The 24,262-nt window shown below is 40.5% G+C and overlaps 2 protein-coding genes across 4 annotated transcripts in view; one reads left to right on the top strand and one right to left on the bottom strand.

Annotated features, from left to right (window-relative positions):
- Positions 1 to 59: 59 nt before the first annotated feature.
- st14 (ST14 transmembrane serine protease matriptase) lies at positions 60 to 21,233 on the bottom strand. The gene is made up of 19 exons (XM_034103404.2): positions 20,996 to 21,233; positions 12,836 to 12,983; positions 12,065 to 12,225; positions 10,977 to 11,047; positions 10,392 to 10,564; positions 9,665 to 9,700; positions 9,032 to 9,260; positions 7,676 to 7,815; positions 7,136 to 7,239; positions 6,630 to 6,739; positions 5,998 to 6,128; positions 5,455 to 5,559; positions 4,888 to 4,995; positions 4,616 to 4,729; positions 4,003 to 4,122; positions 3,371 to 3,551; positions 2,279 to 2,547; positions 1,593 to 1,729; positions 60 to 1,460 (listed from the first exon to the last, which is right to left on the bottom strand). The coding sequence occupies exons 1-19, from the start codon at positions 21,020 to 21,022 to the stop codon at positions 1,299 to 1,301; spliced, it is 2,526 nt and encodes an 841-aa protein (XP_033959295.1). The 5' UTR covers positions 21,023 to 21,233; the 3' UTR covers positions 60 to 1,298.
- Positions 21,234 to 21,984: 751 nt separating this feature from the next.
- aplp1 (amyloid beta (A4) precursor-like protein 1) overlaps positions 21,985 to 24,262 on the top strand; it is a 32,084-nt gene continuing 29,806 nt past the window's right edge. For 2 of the 3 annotated variants that reach the window (XM_034102166.2, XM_034102165.2), the window contains exon 1: positions 21,986 to 22,258. In XM_034102166.2, the coding sequence (XP_033958057.1) occupies positions 22,193 to 22,258 (66 nt within the window). In that variant the 5' untranslated portion in view covers positions 21,986 to 22,192. Of the gene's footprint in view, positions 22,259 to 24,262 lie in introns of all 3 variants that reach the window. The other variant, XM_034102167.2, reaches the window with a different exon arrangement.

Genomic DNA, 24,262 nt, shown 5'->3' with positions numbered 1-24,262 from the left:
ACAACATAATACAAAGCGAGACTTAGTCGAAGACAAATGATACAGGTGATGCAATTAGGTGATGAGGAATCCGATAAAATATGTTTATTGCCAAGACTCATTAGTATAAAAACATTTGCAAGCACAGACAAAGGTTATAAAATGTCCATATTCCAAAGACACTGTACAAGAAAACATCTTAAAGTTGTGGCTTCTCCCTGCTTTCACACAATACACATTTACAATTATGAAAAAGAGATCCATTACCTTCAACATTTTTTTCTTCTTAATTTTTACCCCGTAAATAAATAACACTTTTGAAAATCTTTGGTTTGCTTACCCAGACAACAATATTTGCAGGAATAATTGTAGATAAGAGCAAATCTAAAAGATCCAGCCTGTCAAATTTGAGATTTAAAAGTTCACTGAGTTTGCAGTGACCAAAGAGGAAACTCCAGACCAGACAAGCCGAGTAAGCATCTGTAAATATGTAATACAAATACTGATCTATGACCCCTGGTTTGATCAACAACAACTACAAAAAACATTACAGTTGGTACAATTCGGTATACCAAACATGACTTTTGTAGGCTTTTTAGCTTGAATATGTTTGTATGTTATGAAAATGCCCCTGCATGGATTTGAGCAACATGATGACTGATGAGTCTTTATCTTGTTTTTTTCATAAAAAAATACATGGAAATGCAGAAAGCGCTAAAAGTTAATGTTTATAGTTTACTGATGGCTAAATAAAAATAGTTTAATCAATATAAAAACCTATGTAATGCTTTGGAAAATACTTGTAGATAACTTGTTTGTTGCAAACAGGCCGAACCCCATTTACGGTCTGATAGGATATTCGATTAATAAAAACCTCAATGTATAGTTATTTACAGCATTAACCGACTGGCACAGTTCCAAACTGACTGCAGCCCAAGAGAGCCATATTTCCTTATTTATTTTTAAACTGTATAACCTTTTTAGTTTCTCCATCCATCTTAAAAAGTTACATTTGACAAATATTAGGAACAAAATTAATTTCCTCATTTTCTCTTAGGATAGATTCACCAGTGAAATATGACTATTTTGATGTGTGTCAAAAGACACTTTGCAGAGTTTCGTCTACATAAAATAAGTTGCTTTAGGTCATTCATGAGAGTAGTTGGGTCGGTGCAGCAGTATCCTCAGCTGTCTGCTGCTAGATGAATAGATCTTTGAGAGACTTGTCCTGAATACGACTCAAAGTTCCGTCTCCATTATTTTTAGCACTTTGATGTTGTTCCCCATTCTGTGTCCCGTTTCTGATCCTACCGACCTCATCAAATCCCTGTCTCCTTCTTGATCCAGTCTACCAGCTTGGTGACGCGTGTGTAGACACCCGGCTTGTTCCGACGAGCGCAGCCCTCGCCCCAGCTCACGATGCCGGCCTGGAACCATTTCCCACTCTCCTCGAAACACACCAGGGGGCCCCCGGAGTCTCCCTGGTGACAGGAGAGCAATTATTAGATCGGCTTTGGATGTGAGAGCATGATGATTATATGGGTGTGAAAACCTTTCGACATCAGCCTTTTGTCCTTCCATTCTATTCTGGAGAACATGTTGATTGGTCTCACCTGGCATGCGTCAACTCCTCCAGACAAGAATCCACTGCAGAGCATTCTGGAGGTGAGTTGGCCCTCGGTGACAACGTTACACACCGTGTCGTTGATGATTTTCACACTCGCCTTCTGCAGTAGCTGAGCCTTTGAACCTGAAAGAGCAGGACAAAGGGGTCACATGGCCTCTGTGTTCGTCACTAACATCAAAAGGTGTTAATGGTCTGGATTAGTGTTCGCTAATGAAGGTTTAAGAGGCTTCCCAGGAGAGCCAACGTCTGTCTGATATATGGATATGGGCGGAAGGCTTAATGGAATAGAGCAGATGAGATAAAAAGATGAGAGGGGAAACTAGAGGGAGGGTTGAGTAGAAGAGGAATATGTCATGATGGGAAGGATAAAGAAATGGGAGGGACATTAAAGGAAAGGCAGAATAAAGGATGAAATGAGAACGAGATAAAGGGAAGAAGGAGGAAGTAGGCAGGGGAGGAAGATGAAGGACAGAGATGAATAACTCATTTCGAGAAAGATGGGGGAGGAGTGGGATGTCTTAATTTTAGTTGGATATGCAGAAAGGGAAAACATAACTGTAGAGTGGGTCACTCCGAATTGAGAGAGAACACAGCATAAATATATAATAACCAGTAACAGTGAGAAACAACAAATGACAGTTCTATCCAAAATGTTCAATTCATGCATTATACCTCCTTCTCGCATCGCGCCCCAGCCTGTGACCCAGCAGGACGTGCCTGCAGGGAAGATGTGGGAGGGAGCAGGTAGGCAGATGGGCTGGATGGTGTTGGTGAACTCCAGCGGCTCGCTGAGCTCCAGCAGTGCAATGTCATAGTCAAAGGTCATCTGGTTGTAATCTGGGTGGGTGATGATCTTCTTCACTGGCCGGCGCTGCACTCCATCCTGCTTGTACTGATCCTGCATGCCATTGTAGGTCTGCCAGTTGGAGGCAACATGATTCCTTTGGAAGCATTGCAGGGCAAAGGTTACTTATTGTAAGTCGCTTTGGATAAAAGCGTCAGCTAAATGCAATGTAATGCAATGTTACATGGGAGCCAGGATGGATGTATGCAACATCATAAATGTATGTGCAATCTAGTAACAATCTACATATGCCTTTCAACCTATGCTACTAGTACTGTAAACTCAATGGAAAGCAATTCAGCAACCTCTCTAACAGAATATCATAAGCCACAAAGGTAGTGCTTGATTATTGGATTGCATTTCATTTTATTGATGTACTGTAGGTGTTAAATCTGTTCATAAATATGCAAAGCGACTTACTACTTATGATGATATATGACTAAATATCTTTGTTGTGGCTTCCATATAAAGTAATCTAGAAAAAGCTTGAAAATTAAATATCATTTTGTTTATCAAATATCATCAACAACTGAAAATGAACACAATCCCTTCTCAACAACAATAGAGGTTGCTCAGGTCTAACAGCAGGGTTTGTGCTCCACCTACAGGGCACTCTTGTGAATACAGCTCCATGCTTTCATAGTTGAGATGTAAATTCTGCCCCCCTCCCCAAGGTTTTTCTAAATTAACTCCATCAGTGGCTAATTTTCCGATTTAACAATTTTAATAAAATACTCCTCTTGTTGAGCAGAATTCTGTTTGTCTGAGAAATTGCATAATGGATTTAATAAAAGGTTGAAAAATGTGATGATAAACAAAACATGAGGGAACTAATAATGTTTTTTAAACCAAAAAAAGAGTGGATGTGTTACTATACTATCTACTTGGCACAGTCTATGGGTGTTTGAGCTGTCACTCACTCTGGGCTGGTGGTTGAAAAGCAGTGGGCGGCGGAGAGGATCCACTTCTCAGATATGATTGAGGCCCCACACACATGCCCATAGGTCTGGAAGTGAAGGCTGACCTGCCAGGGCCATTCCCCCACGGCAGCGTTCTGCCCTCCCACGATGCGGTTCAGCTTATACGGTCTGGTGCCACACGCTGACATTTAACAGAGGATATAATGAGAGAGGAGGAGCATTGGAGGGTAAGAGCAAAATATTTGGAGAGAATGGCATGCATAATCAAAAAAAAGAGATTACTGGAAGCAATCATGATGCTGGCCTTAACTGTTATATGACTCTCTGGAATCCTAATAAGGCACACTGGCATATTAGTTGATGAAAAAACTGACACACCCTGAGGCCTAAATAGAGGAAAAAGCAAAAAACTTCAGAGCTGACAAGAGCTGCTTTCAAAGACAAATGAAATAAATAAAGTAGTCAAGAACTGGGGCTCTTTTCAGACAGCCCAACGCGCAGCTCAACCCAGCTCTGCTATAATCTAGTTTGAATGACACTGAAGAGATTAGATCCACTTTCAGCGGTTTTAAAATATGTAAAAAAAAAAAAAGCTTATTTTGGAAGGGGAAAGAGATTAAAACATTTCTTACAGCAGCTGTCCTCGTCGGAGTCATCAGAGCAGTCTTTGACGCGGTCGCATTCGGCATTCACCTTGTTGACACAGTCGCTGTTCCCGCACTTAAAGCTGAACTCAGAGCAGACGCCTGGAGCTACAATGGGGTGGAGACAGGTCCCAAAATCAAAACACATAGCGTATTTCAATCAAAGCGTTAGATGATTGCTAAGTTTAACCAGTAAAATACTATGCAATCAGTGGGGCTTTAAAGTGAGGCTTGGATGCACAATGTGGAGTGATTGAGGAGCAGATAGCATTGATTGGGGGTATTGATTGGGGTTGAGGTCTAATATACCTCTTTGTTCACAGAAGTACAAATCAAAAGGAAATACAAGAAAGTCCTGTGTGTGCTTGACTAAGTGTGTGCAAGGAAAATTGATAAAGAGGGAAGTAGAAAGGGGAGGAAATGTTAGAAAGAGCTGGGAGAATGTGAACAGTGACAGGAAATATGCTTTGAATTATGAATAAAGTTGGCAGTGCAATGTTTTTGTAAAACTTAAAACTTTACAGATGAGGTTAATTGTTTGTTTAACATACTTGTTAAATATATTAACTGGCTGGGAAAAATAATAAGTGCTGCCACTTACAGGTTTCACAAGAGGCCTCATCGCTTTCATCTTCACAGTCTTTCTTTTTGTCGCACACAACGTCCTGAGGCAAACACTGCCCGTTACCACAGCGCCACTCGTTCGGCTGACAACCTGGAGCCAATGAAAGACAGTGATGAGAACATTGGGCAGTGCTTCAAACAAACTCCATTACGGAATAAAATGATGACTGAGACAGTGACCAGAGCATTAGCTGTGATGTGCCTTTAATGTTAGCACAATTAGCATTTTATAGGCTTCGCAATACTTACTGCAACTCTTTTCATCGCTCTCATCTCCGCAGTCATTGACTCGATCGCACACCCAGAGTTTCGGTTTGCACAGGCCATTGGAACAACCAAACTGATCAGTGTCACACTCTGAAGTAAGAGAAAATAGTGTGTATTAAACAATGCAACTGAGGAAGATTTCACAAGTGAAAAGGGATCGTTCACCAACCCAAATCACTCATATATTGGACACCAGTACCTGCTTCTGAGGGCTTGGCTTACAGTAAGTTACTTCATGGAGCCTAGTAACATTAATATGAAGGTAAGACCGTAACAAATCACCCAATAAACGTGTTCATACTCTTCCGATTGTGTTACCTTTAGACAGTGCTAGGTGAGTCATTTCCCTGTGTTTCGGTCTTAAGCTAACTAGCTTCTTGCCTGGCCATGGCCTCATATTTAAGGGGCATTTATGGGCTTGGTATTGATGTTCTCACGTGATATATATCTCTCTCAAGAAGGCAAGTAGGTGTTCATATGAGAAGAGGATATGAAATAAGGAAAGGAGTAACGACAGAAAAAGTGCTGTTGGGTCGTGCGGGAACTTACTGCACTTCATCTCGTCGCTCATATCACCACAGTCATTCCAGCCATCACACTTCAGTTCTTTTGCGATGCAGATGCCGGAGGCGCAGGCAAACTTTCCGGGGCAAGCTGTTCCCAAACAACAGAGAAAATATTGAAGGAGCAAAGACAAGAAGGAGAAAAAAATATGATGACAAATTGAAGAATAAAGGAGTGACACAGTATGTTCACAACATCCATCACATTGCCAATCCTTGTCCCTGTTGATCAGAGCCGTTCTAAGTGGAGTGCTCCTGACTGACAGTGGAAAATAAAATGGACCCAATAAACAAGCTATCTGGTGATTAGTCTAGCTCTTGTTGCAGTTCCTAAGCCTTTATCACTAAATGGCTCCATTTGACTGTCAAACAGCTGCCATCTCATTGTCTCTCAGACTTCACAGCTACTCCCCTAACCCTGTCTGACTCTGTAATGTCAGGCTATGAGTGTCCCTGTCACATCCCAACATTTCAGCCTTCCCGCCAAATGCCATATAAAAATGGGTAAGAGACGGGACTCTTTACTCACGGTCTGCAGGATCGTAAGCGCTGTACTCGGCACTGAAGCCTTTGTCAGTGAAGGACTCGTCGGAGTGAAACATCACCTCTAGGACGTTGATTTTGCTGGTCAGAGCCAAAGAGGACAATTCGCCACAATACCTGGGACACAAGACATACGTTTAAAGGAAAACACTGTTTTAATTGTTGTAGTTATTCTGATGATTACTTGCTGATCGATATTAGAGAATAATTGCAACCAAAACGGTAATATAAATGTCTCCCCATGTAAACACTGCTGGACTCGAATGACAAGTTCGGCGCGTGCCACCATGACACATTTTTCAGAAACATGCATGTATTTGCGAAATAGTGAGCATGCGTTAAGACTGCATACAAAAATGAATACTAGATGTTTTAGATATACCGTGACCAAAACGGGTAAAAAAAAAAAAAAGGAGCATTGAGACATTTCCTAAACAAAACACTCGTAAAGTATCTGAATAATTACAATATTCTTGTGAGGAAGACCAACTAAAATATAAGTAAGTTCATAGAAAAACTGTACTGTCGTGGGTCGAAGTTGAACCAACAGTTAATCTGTCAACTGTGACGGTTGCAGGGAATCATTAAAGGTGTCATTTCAATAAGTGAATGTCTTACTTGGTGCCCAACACCTCCACATAGTCTTTGTGACATACACGGATATCCACCCCAGGCTCTTTCATGCGGAACATGGTGAACGTCAGACGCACCTCTTTCCCAGCAGGGACCTACAGCAGAGGAAGAGGTGATTGGTTCATAAAGACCTTATTTAACATGCATGTCACTCCTCCTCCTACACACCAAGACATGCTTCTGCATCCCATGTAAATGCAAGTAGACAAGTTCGCAACACACGCAAACAGGCCATGGGCGCACGCATGTACACACACACACACACACACACCAGCAAACAAAACCAACACATAAAGCACTGCAGCTCAGTGAGAGCTGCGGCAGCAACAGCGGGCTGACAGATGAAGATAGAGGAGGTACTGAACAGCTTGGCTTCCACAGTGCTGCCTCAGCATTCTTCTCATATGGTGGTGGTGGAGGAGGAGGAGGAGGAGGAGGAGGAGGAGGAGGAGGAGGAGGAGGGGGTAAGGGAGACAAGCAGTGTTTCAAACCTTGATGGTCCACTTGCAGTCCACTGCAGGGGGATAGAAGCTGGGGTGAAGTGGGGAGGTGAAGACTCCTTTGTTTTCAGGGAGTTGGCCGCCACACACTTTAACTGAAAAGATCAAGTCATAAATTCACATTCAGTAAAAAACTATTTCCTTTTTAAATGGATTTAAAAGAAACAATTACCCACCATTATCACTAATCGTATATAAATGACTCCCTATTTAAACACTGCTGGACTCGTATGACAAATACCACGCGTGCCAGCATAGGAACACATTTTCAAGGTTTTAGCAAAAATGTAAGTATTTGGGAAATAGTGAGCATGCGTTACTTAAAACTGCATAAAAAATGAATACTGGATGTTTTGATATACCGTGAAGGCATGCCAGGAAACCAACGTTTCCATCAAGAATTCACACAAGATGATGATTATTGATACACAATGGTCATTTTCTTGGTTAGGTATTCAAACACAAGCAGACCTAAACAAATCAAGGTAAATGGATAAAGTACAGAATCTATCAGTAAAATCTCTGAACTACCTTTTTTCCTGGGGATGGCTTTGTACTCAGCCAGGAAGCCAGGCCTCTGGACCTGGCTGTCAGTAATCAGATTAATCAGCATGATGTTGCCGGATGACACCACCTCAAGGGGGTTGGAGGGGGGCCTCTGACCGCACTTCCTGTGAGAGAATGATAGGTAGTCAAAAGTAACAGAATCAGAAGCAACTAATTGTTGTAAACACTACCATAAAGCAGGAGCTAAAAGTCTGAGTCTCACTCCCTTAGGAAGCGCAACACTTAAAATAATTACAACTGTATTTGAGTTCCCCAAGTCAGAAGCACTAAAACATCAATACAGGTTTAAACATTTTCAAGAGAAAAATCATTTGAAAAGGAAAATCAATAGATTAGCAGAGAGGGGTAGTAAAAGATATACATGAGATGAGATGTGCCAGCACTAGATAGAAAATGCTTAGGCGGAGTTTCAAAGTCAAACATTAGGTGAATTAGCAGAAAGTTTCAGCACTGCTGGAGGCAGAGCAGTGGAGGTGTGAATGACGCCGCAAGAACAGCAATACATCTACCTCTAGTAGAATAATGTCATTATAGAGTATTATATTATGGCTCTCATAAACCTCATGTCACCTTGGATAAAACTGATCGCTCAATAGATTTATAAAATGTTATGCATCGCCTGGTAAAGCATATTTGTTTGGCAATGATTTCTGAGTTAGAAATTGCCTGCAGCTACAACTGATGTTGCATACAGGAGCCTGCAGTTTCAGAATCACAGCCCTCCCTCATAGACAAAGAGCAATTACACACAGTGGTGTAGCAGGATTCAGGTTGGCAACCTTCACAGATTTGAAAGCAGAGGTCTTTTTGAGCCAACTCAATCTCACCGAGGTCTCAAAAGTTAACAATAAAAACAGACATGCAGTGCTAAAGGCTTCAGGGCCAACTAAAAAAAAAAAAGTTGTAATCACAAATCTACTGAAAGGAATGAAGTGGAACATGTTTTCCACCCACATCAAAAAGAGCCATTACTCCTAAACCCTTCAGCAACATTTCAGTCAAGTGATACCTCGTGGTTTTCCTGTGGGAATCATGCAGAACTACTGTATATTCCCCCTCCCTCTGATCGTCAAGGCTAAATAAATTAGACAAATGTCGGTTGAACTCTATTAACCAAACCCTGCTACCAAGGTGTAAGGTCAAATGAGAATTTGATTTGTGTCACAATTTATTTTACAGTGGGAGCTAATCAAGTCAGATTATTGCCTTTACTTCAGGGAGAGTCATTAGTGCAAGAAATGCTGCCCCTACCCTTATGACCATGTACCATGACCAACATGTTTTCCAAACTGCCAGGACATTCTCAGCCCTCTGACTTACTCTGTGATGGCCTGGGAGTCATCTGGACTCAAAGAGTCATAGATGGAGACAAAGTCATCTGAGCAGTCATCCTCGATGTGGAAAAAAGGAAAAGAAACCATTATGGCGTCAACCTCTGAAGCTCGTATTTGCCACTGACACCGTGACTTGGGGGGATAGCCCTTAGGGTAGCCTGGTGAATGAAATGTCTGTGCCGTATCGGAAGCCTCCAGACGGAAGAAACACTCATCTGGGAATAAATAAGATTAGTTGAATCATACAGTGGGCATACAAATGATGAGTAACTTTTATTTGCAATTATGCGACATTTAATTATGCAAAAACAATGACACATTTGAACAATATCAGTCAAACTATTCCATCCTTTAGGTTATAGATGTATCTGAAAAATAGATTAATGTAAGATGGTACAGCTACTAACTTAACTTCAGTCTAATCATCCTAATAGTAATACATCAGCAGTGTCAAAGAAAAAAGTGTTTTGTGTGCCTGACGCAGGGATCTCCATCTCTCACTACAGCCGCACATGTACAGTGCGGCCAGACATTCGTTACAGACTGGCAGGGGGATGAGCATCTAGCCAGCTGGAAAATTACAACTTAGAGTGATTGAAATGGGACACGCTGTACTCACTGGCTCTGGGGTTCCTGGCCATGCGGGAATCTGTGACTGGAGATGGAGAGAGTGGCAGAAAAACAGGAGGAAAGGTAAGAATGGGTCGCTGATGTTGGGAGGGTTCAAACTATTTGATGCATGAGCCCTAAAATATTTGGGATGCACATTTTCTGTTCAATTTCCCTGCGGTTATGGGAACTGGTGATGGTGTGTAGCACTTTCTGATCCATCTCACCTTGCCCCGCAGCAGCAACCCATACATCTCTGTCTAACTATCTGGGACAGCGACATCAAATCATACCCACAGAAATCATTTTAAAAGAGGACCAAAAAACCACTGAGTCACAGGGCCAGCGCTTGGCTGTGGGATGTGGACAAATGCAATGTGAATGCTGATAGGGCGGAAGGAAGAAAAATGGCTGTCTCAAGCCAGGCCAGAGCCCAGCTAATATCATTAGAGGATCCAAACAGCATTGAATGTGCAATCTCAGATGCAGCACAAGCAGAGGGGCCTGGCGTATCTGTTATCATCTTATCAGCACAACTCAAAGCAAGCTCCTTTAATACGAATAGAAACCATACAGAATACCAATGCTGATAGGAGATGACAGTGTTTTAAGATCTGTATTCGCAGAGTTTTATCTTAGGCTGATGTCATAAAAGGCAGCCAGATGTAGCATACTCCAAGTTCACCCCATCTTTCTTTCTCCCCCACCCCCTCCTCCCTGGCCCTGATGGTACCTACATGAGGCTGTGACTTCACTAATCTTGATATCCTCGGGGTTCCCAAGGCTGCGCTGCTCCTTCATGCCTTTCTCCAACACCTCCAGCACTCGCTCCACTGAGAACTCCGGCTCGATCTCCAGGTCTTCGACAGGAATAATAAACTCGGACCAATAGTAGGCGATCACACCCTCACTGGTAGAAACAGAGATGAGAGAGAAATGGATGGAGGTTGGGAAGGAAGAGCATAAAGAGAGCTTTCAGTAACAAGCTTCAAAATTCAAGAATAAGCACAGATTAGTAGAACATGACAATTACTGATATTCCTAGTAGCCAAATCGAGCAGATTTACCATTACAGATTGAATAAAATGTCTAAATCAACTAGTGTCCAATGCTTAACACATAACTGTGTAAGATTACAAGTCAACAGACCTCATCTAACCTTGATTTTATTCGACAAAATACAACTTTTTGAACTCCCAGGGGGCAGTGCAACATAGCATTTTCTTCATGCAAGATTTATTGTGAACATTTTTTTTTTTCATGAACTTTTCACCATCTGCTCAGCAGTATAAAAAAAGAGAACAATCTCAACATCTCATTACCTGAAAGCAGTGACCACAGACTTGCTGTAGTATTTTCCGAGGAGTGGATCTTTCTTGTAGTTTTGTAAAAGCTGTGTGGTTTTTTTGAATAGAACATGTTAAGGACTGCTTGTCTGCCTGAAGACAGAAGTACAAATTAGCATGTTAACATAAAAACCGCCTCCCATGCAAAGCACACAACAATGGGATTCTCAATTAAGTGTTTTGCCTTCAGCTGCAAAGTGTATCAGACGAGGCTGCAGTCATTCTTTGTAGTTTTAAATGCATGTTAGACACCAACATGTATTATGCATATACAACATCGAACGCCAAGAAAAGAGTAGGAAAGCATGAGCAGGTTTCATTTGTAATGTTAGAGATTTGGCAGCAAATGACATTGGGAGATTATATAAATATCAATATACCAAAATGACTATTAGTTTAAATTAGCAACATCAAAAGTAAACTCATTAGCATTTTACTAAAAACAACTTTAGAGACACAGAGAGGATAAACTATATTTTCTCAAGGACTCCAGAGACAGAATACAGCTAGTTGAACATGACATCTCTATCTCAAGGGTGTTTTTAAGCCAAGCATTGTTTACTTAAAGCCATACTTCCCAATCGTGTAAACACTAACGTAGACCTGAAACTGTTCCTTAAAAGAGCTATCCTGTTTGTTGTTGTATGCAATTGCAAAAAAAGCTAGTACATCAAAAAGCTTTTTCCCCTCAATCATCTAGTGATCTAATATTCCAGCTCCACTCTAATCCTTACCCTCACTTATGTACGTTTGTGTGCGCTTGATGGTTTTTTTTTGTGTTGCTATCAACTTGCTCCTAAGTGGTGCTACAAACATCTCCACTGCCTCCAATAATAGGAGATGCTGTTGAGGGAATCACGAAGCGAATGTGCAGCGTTTTATCCCGCCCACACTACTGTGCCTTCAGCAGTAACTGTGCATTGGGAGGGGCATTTTTTTAAAGTGTTTTCACAGCTAATCCTCACTGAGAAAAGGGAACAGAATGTAACACTGTGCTAAAAATAGTTAACAATAAATAGGATAGATGAAAGAAACACAGGAAAGTCATCTTATGTGAAACTCACTAGTGCCTCCAGGTTGTCTGCCAATTTGTCAAACTCCTTGCTGTTGGTGTCCTCCAGCTTCTGGTCATACGGTACATCAACCAACTTCATATGCCCACTGTAGACCTGCTTTGAAGGCCCGAGCCGCATATTATATGTGCCTTCCGAATCAGCATCTTTAACTTGGGGGAGAGGCAGGTGTGAGTTCAGTGTTTGATCAACAAAATGCTATGAGATAGCTCCCTCTGTTAGAAGAGTAGAGCTTTAAAGAGACCCTGAAGCACCATTTCAAAAGTGATATCCGTGATCTGATATCCAGCAGACAGTTCGGCTCTCAGAGCAATTCAAGCAGCCAAGAGGCTGTTTATCAACACTTCAGAGGCCTTTTCATCAAACCCAGTATGAGTAAATGACAAAAAAGCTGTACCTTAGTCTTTGTGACATTTGTCTCTTTTGCATTATTAAAAGCAGAAAGTCCGAGCTGTCAAATAGGCAAACTAATGGGAAATTACAAAGTCCAAACAAGCCACTCTTCTATCAAAGAGCTGTGTCTTCACAATAAGTGCAAAGGATCCACTCTGCAGTATCTGATGTTATGGCTGTCTTGGCAGTAACTGATTTAAATATTCAGCTAATTTCTCATTTATTTCTGTTTAGAATAACTTTGATTTATGTCAAAAACTGTCCGCCACATGTCCAACATCTCCAGACATATTAAAGCACTGTACTTCAAACTTCAAGACTACTCTACTGTGGATGATATATAAGAGGGAAGCATCTAACTATACTCACAGAGAAACAGCCAAATGAGGAATGCTGCAACGGCGGCAAGGATGAGAAGAGCCACCACAACCCCGATCACCATGCCGATCTTCCGCTTTGACGACGGCTTTTCTTTGTTGGTAAGGAAGTCAATCTGCTCGTGACGGCCATTGCGGCCCTGATGAAGAAAAAGATACACGGTCAGCAAATATTTACTTTAATTACGTGACGTGGGCTTTTCAATGGCAACTGCTGATAGTTGGAGAGCATATATAATAACAACAATAGTAATAATGACTATAACAGATGACACATCAAATCGCTGAACATTGAAAACATATATTTGACACCAATTGTCAACATTTGCTGTTTGATTGCTGTACATTTATTTTAAAATAAATGTATTAACTCTACAAATGTCCATGGTTCATTGGAAAACTTGACAATAGAAAAGCAGAATGAAGTAAGTAAATCACCAGATCATCCACCTATTTATAACGTCTCGTTTAGATTATTGTATCTCCCTATTGGTGTTGATAAGTTTTTGCTCCGTCGCCTGCAGCTAGTCCAAAATGCGGCTGCACGCCTTCTTACCGGGCTGAGAGTATATGACCACATCACAGCTGTTCTGGCAGATCTTCACTGGCTTCCAGTCAGTTACAGGATCCAGTTTAAGCATTTACTCATTCAAGTTTTTAAATCGTTGCATGGACTGGCACAACACTGTCTGAGTTGTTGCACCTGCGTGCTCCAGCTAGAGCAATGTGCTCAGCTGTGTGTGGTTCCTCTGTGCAGGAAAATAACCACAGGCGCTTACGCTGTAGCACCCAGACTGTGGAGCAGCCTCCCAGTACAAATCCACACTGCTCAGTCTAATAAACTTTTTAAATATCAGCAAAAAATGCACCTCTTTGCACTGGCTTTTAATACTAGTTAAGCACAACATTTTGATATTTGTATGTGTTTTTATACGTTTCTAGTTATTGTGCATTTTATCTTGTTTTTAATTATGGTTTTATTATTTTACTCCTATTGTGTTACTTATTTTATATTTGTTCCCTGTACAGCACTTTGGTCAACTGAAGACATCCCTCCGGTGTGGAGTCATGTTTTCGTATTGGTTTGTGTCCCAGCTGTCGATCAGCTGTGTGCAACGTCTCCACTGCAGCCTGTGCATCTCAACCCCCCCCCCCCCATCAACTCTATATCCACCAGTTAGAGGAAATGCAACTAATGTGTTGTTATATTAGCTGTACAGTTTACCACATATGGTGTTCTTAGTTTCCATACCTCCTGTGTTTTATGAGCGACTTATCAAGTCTTAGCAAACGGCATAAAACATGATTAAACATGATAGTATATAAAACCATGCTCGTACAACCTATAGAAATGCAAAACCGCATCATTTATGAGAAAACATTTCATAACATTAACACAACATATTCGAGGTGGTTTTAAATAACATAGGCTATCCGTATTTATTTATTTCTCCAAGTTATGTTTTTGTGTGCACTGAGGAGTCTCAAACAGGCATTTGTTTAATCATTTTAAGATTGGCTTTAATCAATGTTTGAAAATGAATTCTTCATATATGATAAATGAGAGGTAACATTTTATTTATGGTATTATTTCCACATATTTCTCTCCATTCTTCCTTCTGCCAACGGTGTCGCAGTTTCTCGTATCTCCCGTTGTTGTGCTTAGTGCGTACGCATGGGTTAGAGTTTGCGTGGAGGACCGCATGTTTTCCCGTCAAGTTAGTATTTTATAAATCGCAAACATTGCTTAGAAACTGGCGTACGCCATTTTTTGAGCGTATATCCCTTTATAAATGAGGCCCCAAACCTGTTCAGGTAGTGGGACGAAGCTACTACACTCACACCTTCAGGTACACATGTTTGTGGGAAGAAATTACATGATTAACTGAGAAGGACCACGTAGAGATTATGGGCTTGTCTGTCTGTCTGTCTGTCTGTCTGTCTGTCTGTCTGTCTGTCTGTCTGTCTGTCTGTCTGTCTGTCTGTCTGTCTGTCTGTCTGTCTGTCTGTCTGTCTGTCTGTCTGTCTGTCTGTCTGTCTGTCTGTCTGTCTGTGTGTATGTTGTTGAGCTCTCTCAAGTGGGTGGACTGAGAGAGAGGTTTCTGGCCAGTTAGTAATCAACACACAATGAATTCAGTGCCTGTAGCCCATGAGTGAAGAAGCCCAAGTGCTATTAGGGGTGGCGAATCACTTTGGTATTAAATCAATTTGTCAGATGTGCTGCCCCTGAAGATGGGGGCTCAATTACATGAGTCTAGATGATAACTCATGGCAATTAAGGCCTATTCTTATGCGGCTAGGGCTTCCACACATGCTTTCTAATTGGAATCTCTAACAGCAATCATGGGCCAGAATGAGGAGGATCATTAGAGATGGGGTCAGCGAGTGCTCCAGGGTCTCCCTCTATCAGTCACCTTGATCACAGCCTAATAAAACCATTATATGCTCTCCATCATTTCCCATTCTTCACTCCTAGAAAGAGTTAGTATAACATTTTATAGCTATGTGTAATCGTTTTTTTAAATACCAGCTCAGCCGTGCCATGCCAATTATTAAACAGGAAGTAGTGCTGTCCGTCTCTCAACACAACCAATCATGTGGATGCAGACTAAAACGAAATGTTAATGTTTGACAAGAAAAGCAATCAAAGTTGTTGTGAAATATATTGCAGTCAGTTTTTCCAAGTAGTCTAACCGGTTTGACAAGTGGGAAACAATTTAGAACTGCTGAAGGGTGTGGTGAAAAATGACGAAGACCTCAAGCACAGTTGCAGCTATGTCATTACAACACTGGTCTACAACTTTATTAACAACGATTTGTCTGAACAATCCAGAATTCTTGTCAGGGTATAAACTAGAGATGTATTGTACTTGGCTACTTAGATGCTATGGAAACTTTCTCAAAATACACTGACTCAGTTTCTCAAAATAACAAGATACCAAGTCATTATTTTGGGAGAAAAACATTTTCTTCACAGCTGTGCAATGTTTGAGATAATGAAGGGTTTTGTAAGTGTAATAAGGGACAATATGTAGGATTTGGTGGCATCTAGTGGGGTGATTGCAAATTGGAACAAACTGAAGTGTATCTGAGAGCTATGGTGGCCTTCAGGTAATGATATAACCCAAAATAACTTTTTCTTGTGCCGCTGTATGGTTTGTCCTAAAGTAGAAAGATGACCTTGCAACATGGCGTACCTTGTAAAAAGGGACACCACTATATTATAGATATTAAAGTCTCATTCTCAGCTAATATAAATACAATGATTCTTGGTCTCAGCAGAAGACATGTTGACATGTCACAGCAAAGCACGTGGGAATAATAAAGTCAATGATTAATGATTTTAAGTAAGGGATGCAACAGATGTATTGTTTTTAACTGATACAGAAATTCTATAGCCAATACCGATATGATAAAAAAAAAAAATGTTTACATTTTCGTATAAGATGTTGAGAGCAAAGATAGGGGATCAAAAATATTCATATCGCTGAACTAAGAAATCCCAGCAAAATCATAGTAAACACGAAACATACAAAATATGATATACAAGTACAACCCTTAAGAATTATGTTAAGTGCTTCAGTTCTGGTATAATGTTGGCTGACTCTTGCTCTGTCGTGACTTGGCGAGACCAGACATCATTAAGTGCTCTTTGTTTGTGACAAATCAAACTGTCTGGATCAACAAAAAGGCCTACAAGCTTCAGACAATTTTTTTGTATTTCTCAGACAATCAGCCAGTTGAATGCTGTCCACATTCAGCAACACAACAAATACTTCCCTTATCCTTTAGTCTTAACTGTGGGATAAGTGTGATCAGCGTGTGAACAATAAGCAAACATTTTTCTCTAAACCTCCATGTGTGTTCACACAGGTGCAGCCCTATAATTCACATTTGCATATAATCTGCATGTTGTTGTTGCAACTGCTCAAGTGGTTTGTTGACATATTTCGAAACTAATGTGTAGTGACTAGAAGCTGACACCGTTTCACAGTGACACACAGCAAAACCTGCCAAAAGCCAAGCATTCGGCCCTCAAGTAGAGCTCATAGACTGTATATAGAGTAGAGCTCCACCCTTTTAGAATCGCACAGGCACAACATTGTCCAACTCAGGGTGGATAAAATAATATTAAGAAATGTATGCAGCTGAACCAGATAAACCACATAATTTCTTCTGTACATTTGCATATAGTCGTGTTAAAACCTGGAGCCTTCATTCCCCACTATGCAACCTGCCACAGATTGGTTAAAGATTTGGGCAGTGGACGTATAAAGAGACCTGGATACAGCCTTTTGAGGCTGCGACACTGTTCATTCATATAAAAAAAAGGTTGCTCAGTAGTGCATAGAGCCAAAAACATTATCTTGACTGTTACTGACTTATAGTGAGTATAACAGGACCCAGATCTTCCACATACATGGGACCCTTAGAGATACATAACCCTGCCTCCAGCAACTCACACACATTAGCTTGCAATTAAGGACTAATGATTTAAGTTGATTAACCTTAACTACATAAAAGTTAAGTCTATGGGAAAAAGGATGTTTGGGACCCATGGCTTTATGTGAAGGACGCGGAAGTTGTAGTCCCACAGTTTGGCCACAAGGAAAGGAGACTGGCGCTCTCCCTTGAGGACTGATTTTGGCACATGATACTAGAAGCAGCTAAATCAGTGTCGCTAGAAAACAGAGATGAGGTAAGCTCACTTGTTTTTAAATCAAACACCCCTAAATGCATTCACTTTCAAAGTGAATGCATTTAGGGGTTTTAAGTGTTATTCTTCAGCCTCAATTGACTTTGCCTCAAGTGACATCACTTAGAGAAGTTCATCAGTTTTGGCATTGCTCCCTCTGGAGACCAAAAAAAGCTTTAGTAACTTTTTACACATATGCGGTAGAACACCTCAACGACCTGTTAACGGACTTTGATTTGAAAATCAGTAGAGTTCCCATTTAAAACGCTCTTAACCCTCTGGAGACGGTGGACGCGCCGGCACGTCCACCGTCTCCAGAGGGTTAAAAACCTCCTTTGATCTCACCAGCATAGATCTGTCCTATCCAAAAAAAACACCCGGGAGACTGCTAGCAAAAAAGGGACAGTCAAATATGACAGCCAATCAATACAATTTCAGTAGCCTCCATATTTACTTTTAGTAAACACCTGCAGAGATCTATTACTTGACCTTGGGCCTGGCCCTAAGCATACACTTTACAGTTAGCCCCTTATACTGCAGCACCACTGTGTGTGAGGAGGAGTGAGGCTACAGCCTTGTGGCATACTACAGAGTTGCTGCTCAAGGAGGAACTAGGCAAAAGGCTGGGATCAAATCTACAAAATCCTCCATAACTGCATCTTCCTCTTTACAGAACAGAGAAGGACTGAATGAATGCTGCTGGCCTTGTATGGAAGCAGCCTCCATCAGGATTTACACACAGAGAATGTCTTATTCTTATCAAAGATGCAGACATTTGCCAAAAAGGCAAAGCCCTGAATAAGTAAAGCGTCCTTGGGTTTCATGAAAGGCGCTATATAAATTTAAATTATTATTATTATTATTATAAGTACAAACAAAGCCCATGTGATAACTGAACCAATTAAACATTTATTTAACTATCCAGTTTTGTCCACTTTTCCTTTGAAAGCATCACTCAGTAGAGTCAACAATAAGAGACGTGACATTAACACTGTACTCATTTTACTGCTGTTCAACAAGAATACCCTTGAAATGTGTCCTGAAATGCAGTAAGAGAAAAAAGAGAAAAGCATGGCTTTGCCTGAAGAATTGTTTCTCTCTACTCTACTGAGTCACCACATAAACAGAGAACAGACTCACTGCAATAATCATAGAATTCCCATTAGATCCAGTATCTACTTATTGAAGTAATCAAATATTAACAAAGGAAATAAATGATAGTTTCCCAACAGTTTCACTGCATCTTAATAAACAATAACGATCTCTCCCAACTTTTAGGAGCAGAATGCCAAGGAGTGGTACATGGCAAGCTTTAAAGTATTTTTTTGTGAAGGTATATTTTGAAACCTACAGCAACTCAAAGTTTTCTTGAGAAATCCAATCCCACGCACTTTCCCAAAGAATAACCTTCTAATGAAAAATTAAATGAAAGGAAGAAAAGCAAAAAGCAGCAGCTTGTTTTCTTAGTTTCGCTTTGTCTCCAAATAAGCAGGGAGGGGTCAAGTAAGGACACGCTTGGCCATTCTTTTATGACAAATACCCAACAGGCACCCACTCCTGTCTGAGCCTGGCAATGGCTCTATAGATATTTTTCATGTCAAACAAATGGATTTGAACTCCTTGTTATTGTCACACTAATGCATAAAGAAAAAGGTTTATTTTGCTGAAATAGCCTTTTCCTGTTTGGCTACATTCTCAGCAGTAGCCTGCACATACTAGTACACTCCAGTGAGTTTTTCCCCTAGGGTAAGGAGTGTTTTTTGTGAGGCTGTCAAATATATGCTGTAAAGAGCTGGTGAATTTCAGCAGCACTGACCAAAGCCTTGTAACCATTAATGAGTCCCTGCAGAGTGAAGTTCACCTTTGGCTGGCCGACACTATTTTCTGCCCACAACCTCTACTTGTAATTCATTCATCTCAAACAAGACTGAATTATGTAGTGACAAGAACTGTATGGATATTTACATAATGTATGCATGTTCCAGAAGAAGTTGACCTATAGGTGAGGAAAAATAAGCCTTTGGCAGTTTTCTCATCCCATTATCATTTTTAAAAGCCTGTTTGAATATCACACACAAACAACGTGGTTGATCTAAAACCACTGTGGTAACATGTTAGTGTACTTGTGTACTTATTGTACTAGTGCAACCAATAATGCATTTTACCACAAAGTATAATTATAGTAGTTTTTGTTGATGCACACACAAAACTGTACCTCAGTTTGGCTGAAAAACTCACATTCAACCAACGTTTTCCATACCGTAAACAAAAGCATAGACTAATAACAGCAATGTTTATATTAACAAATAATAATGACACCTTGACTGAGGTTTTCTAGGCCTCTATTCTATTATTTACATACAATGTTCAGACATGCTAAACTTTCCCGACTTGTTTTGCGGTGACAGCCCACTGCCCACAATGACACACCACATAGGATTAAAAATGGTGGAAGCCTAAGTGAAGTCTTCAAAGTTCACTTATTCATTCAGACCAGAGGGAAAACAACATCATAGTATCAGTGTTGGTGCTTGTCAGATATGTACTAAGTAAATACATTTGTTCCTGCTCAAGATTATATTCAACTGTATTGTTATTGCACATATTACAGGTACTGAGACAACGAAATGCAGTTTAGCTTCTAACAAGGAGAATAAAAATATTGAATGAATTGAATGATGAATAAACAGTGAGGGGGGTATGAATACACTAGACATACACAGCAGCCTGTGAGCAGTATGAACAGTGTGTATGAATATGCTAAGATATATAAAGTATAAAACAAGCCTAGTGCCTCGTCAAAAATGCAGTGGCTAAAAACCAGACTCAGCCATTGGACTAAACCCCCTCGTGTTTCGGTAGTGACATGAAAACTGGGGACATGATTTTTTGAGTATAGTTTGTTTTACTAAAAAATTAAACCCACAATAAATCTAAATATTCCAACTTCTGTTTGAATGTAATCATAAAGATCTTCTAAATACACCATTGAACAAAATAAAATGTTTTAAGTGTTATTTACAGAAATTGAAAATTGAAATGTCAGGGTTGGGGACGGCTACTTCCCAATATAAAGTACCCTATAAATGATGTGTTTGTATTAAGCTTATCACCATCTAATTGAATGCCTTGTGTTTAAATAGACCATAACATATTCTTAGTAAATATCTATGTCTGAATACTTAATTGTTTTGTTAAATAGTTGTTCTTGTTGTGGGACCGCACTTTGCACTAATTCGGTAGAATGCCCCATATACCAAAACGTTGTCAAGGGCCAAAATATCACGTTTGTAATCGTTGGTAATGTAGGCCTCCTCGTGTAAACAGATAGTCAGCTCCGACAGAAAAGCTAGGCCCATACTTTGGGTGTAAAACGGTGTTTATCTCTGTTGTACAGAACAATTTGCATATTCATTAGCACAAATACATTTAATTTCAAACTTGATAATAACTTACGTTGTCTTCATATCGGGCGGAATGCATCTTCCAAAAGCGCCCTCCCACTGAAGTCCAACAGGATCAGCTTTACCTTCACACCAGTGTTGTAATGAATAGTAGATGTGTAGCGTATTCTTTATAAAAATGACTATATTATCACTTCGTTAAGGTTAAATCCAAATGTCAGCAGGTCTTCTTGTATCGTCACGAAGCACCTGATACAGAGCTCTTCCGCACACACCTTTGGGGGAATAAACCACGCCCCTAAATACCTGCTGTATGTGCAGTGTAGCCGTTTGTGGGCGAAACCAATTCAAAGAACTACAAGACCATGCTGTCATTGCAACTAATAATTACCTATGACTCTTAACCCACATGTTTATTCAAACACCTGCTTCTCCCCCGTTTGGTGTGGTCCATTTGCGGATGTTGTCGCCAAGAACTGGTTTACTTTTAGACCACTTTATTTAATATCTTTAGTTACTTTGCAGATTTTGATTAATGATGTGAAATATAATCAACTCTTTAGTTCCACCTGGAGTAAATTCACAAGCTACCCTGCAGTATACAAAGTAATTAAAACTAGCTGCACCTTTACCAGCTGTGATAAACACTTTAATGCATACAATAAGTATAAAACATGTAGCCTAACATTATTCTGAAATGGGCCAATCTGCATATTGAGTACTTTTACTTTTTGTACTATAGTCTATATTTGTATGCCAATACTTTTGTACTTTTACTTGAGGAGCATTTTTCAATGAAACCTCCTCGATGAGTTCTTCCTACAGTAAGTCTGCTTGCTGTTAATCTTATATGTAAACCCACGCATTAAAACTGTCTGTAATGTCTATTGGTATTCTATTTTCAGGTGGATCTTCCCTCAAACTGACGCTGAAATTCTGTGCAGTCTTCACATACACCACCAGATGTCCCCCTTTACCAAGCCACCGTGAGGACACCATAAGTAAACTCTGATAAATACCCGCAGAAACAGGGCTTGGTTCTGTCAGGCTTCATCCTCATAATATCCCAGGCTGCCATTGGAGAGCCCGTTGGCGAGAGCGAGCAGGACGCAGACGCAGGAGATATCGCAGGAAGGCGCAAGACGAACGCAGTGTCCATCACTTCAGCTGATGTAACCAGACAGCCTATGGTGGAGGCAGTTATTTAACATTTAACTTCGTTATAACAAATATAAAAGAAGGCGAGAAAATGGGACATACCGCAATACCAATAGTAATGGCTGTATTGTCCTACTGCGTGCTGGACAACGTCGAGGTAAGAGCAACACAATCTGAACCATTTGTACCAATGGCACAATGTAATTTTGCCTTCTGTTAAGCTGAATGTCGATGTGACTTTTTTATAAAATGATGCGTTATCATAGTTAATATCGCCATTACACATGCATTTCATAGGCTACAGCTGCCTCTATCTCCATATTGCTGACACGCACCCTTATCAATCTAGGCTAGGGCATGTTTAATTTGTAAATGCATCCTCTGGCTCCGTCCTATGTCAACAAGAGTAATGGCACGCAACGTCCACCAAAAGGCAGTGATAGAGAGAGGATTTAAAAATGCAAATGCTGCAGTAAAATATGAATGATAGCCAGAATTCAGGACGTAAATATAAAAGGCTTTATGAAGAAGTGGTTTACAGTGTATTCGGTTAGCTGCGTCAAGTCGGGGCCTGTATCAGATATGGAAAAAATGTCACTCAGGCTTTTCTGTTTGGAAGGATGGAAATCAAATCCCATCTCATTGCGTCCCATCTGGCCTTGTCAGAGAGAAAGGAATCAGCTTGCATCCGTCCTTTTTAGAGGAGTGGTGCAGCCATTCAGCAGGATGGAGTCATGCATATTCAATTGCTTTTCTGTGTTACATTTTTGGTTTTGATGGCAAAGCACTGAATAGATAAGAAAAAAGTGTTCTTAGATTTTCAGTGGATCATGTTCTTTCATAAGGGCCTACCTCTATTTCTAAATATCCGAATAAACTGATCATCGAAGAGGGGGTGACTTTGATATATCATTGGACATAGAGTGCAATACAGAGTATTCTAGTGAGAGATGTGGAGTCATTCTATTGGCATCTGTCTCCATCAATATGTAGAGAGGAGATAGTGAAAGTCTCTGTTAGAGAACGACAGCTGCTTCCACCTTCCCACTGTCTTATCAGCAGACATGCAGTTTGATGGACTTTCATTTTCAATAACTACTCCATCACCCATAATCTCATTCCTGTAATGGACCTGAGGCATTAATGCAGGTTGGAGCATGGACAGGACATGTAGAAACAGGGTGGTGTTTGGAGGTGAGTGTGGATGGTATGGGGGAGGGAGGAGGGGAGGATGAGTCATGATGTCCCAGCTGGAGCTGTGGTTCAGGTCAGACATACTTTTCCACCTGGAAATTAAGAGTGAATGAAGCTACAGTCAGAGATAGATAACTGAGCATCCTGTCTGTTGGTTCAGAGTCTGCCCAAGTTCCTAAGAGGATTTGTGAGATGTTTATTTATTAGCCATCTTCCACAGTGATTCTGCAACAGTCATAAAGCCTCTCCTTTCATTTTGAAATAATTTCACTTCTCTAAGAGCCTTAGTGGGATTACTGCTATGCTGAGGAACAGGCTTTAGCTTCATACAAGGAGACCTGCCCATGAAGGTTTACACTGAAGATTACTCTGAGAGGGTTCGCTGGCTGGATTACACTGTGGTATTAGCCCTAATAAAACTGTCAGCCTCCCCTAATTTACTCAACATTTATTCAGATGGAAATGTGCAAATTGGATACATTTGTTTTGATCTCTCTTTAATAGTGTTAAATGTATATGTGTCAGTGGACTGGGATAATCAGAATAACAAATTGCACTTCCATTCAGTGTTCTGAATTATAAAGCCATGATCATGTGTTAACTGAAATACATATCAAGCATCATACTGTGTTCTGATTGGTTGGACACATTGATGCTAAGTTGTCACATATGTCACTCAAGTCCTATTTGGGCTTCCTATGGCAGCTGCCAGTATTGTACTTGTCACAGCCCCAAGAGCATTTAGATAATTGACATGATACTAAAGGTCAAGCGTGAAAATATGACAACCACCTTTTTAGGCAGCCTGTATATTTCTACATCATGAAGTCTGACATGCATGGAGCATAGAACATTGTATTGACTTTTTTGGGTTATGTGTGCCATCAGGTTTTCTATGGGTCACATGTGCTCTTTCATATTTAATATAGGCAATATACTGTTTTAATCACATTATGATTGTGATGCA

The sequence above is a fragment of the Pseudochaenichthys georgianus genome, chromosome 16 (assembly GCF_902827115.2).
Source record: "Pseudochaenichthys georgianus chromosome 16, fPseGeo1.2, whole genome shotgun sequence".
NCBI lineage: Eukaryota > Metazoa > Chordata > Actinopteri > Perciformes > Channichthyidae > Pseudochaenichthys > Pseudochaenichthys georgianus.
The sequence above is the reverse complement of the archived record's forward strand: the minus strand, read 5'-3'. Positions and strand labels throughout refer to the sequence as shown.

Coding starts and splice junctions, on each gene's coding strand:
- st14 (XM_034103404.2), bottom strand. CDS start 21,022: ATGCATTCCGCCCGATATGAAGACAAC. Junction 9,701..10,391: donor TAGTGAAGTCACAGCCTCAT/GTAGGTACCATC, acceptor CTCCATCTCCAG/TCACAGATTCCCGCATGGCC. Junction 7,240..7,675: donor AGCCATCCCCAGGAAAAAAG/GTAGTTCAGAGA, acceptor TGATCTTTTCAG/TTAAAGTGTGTGGCGGCCAA.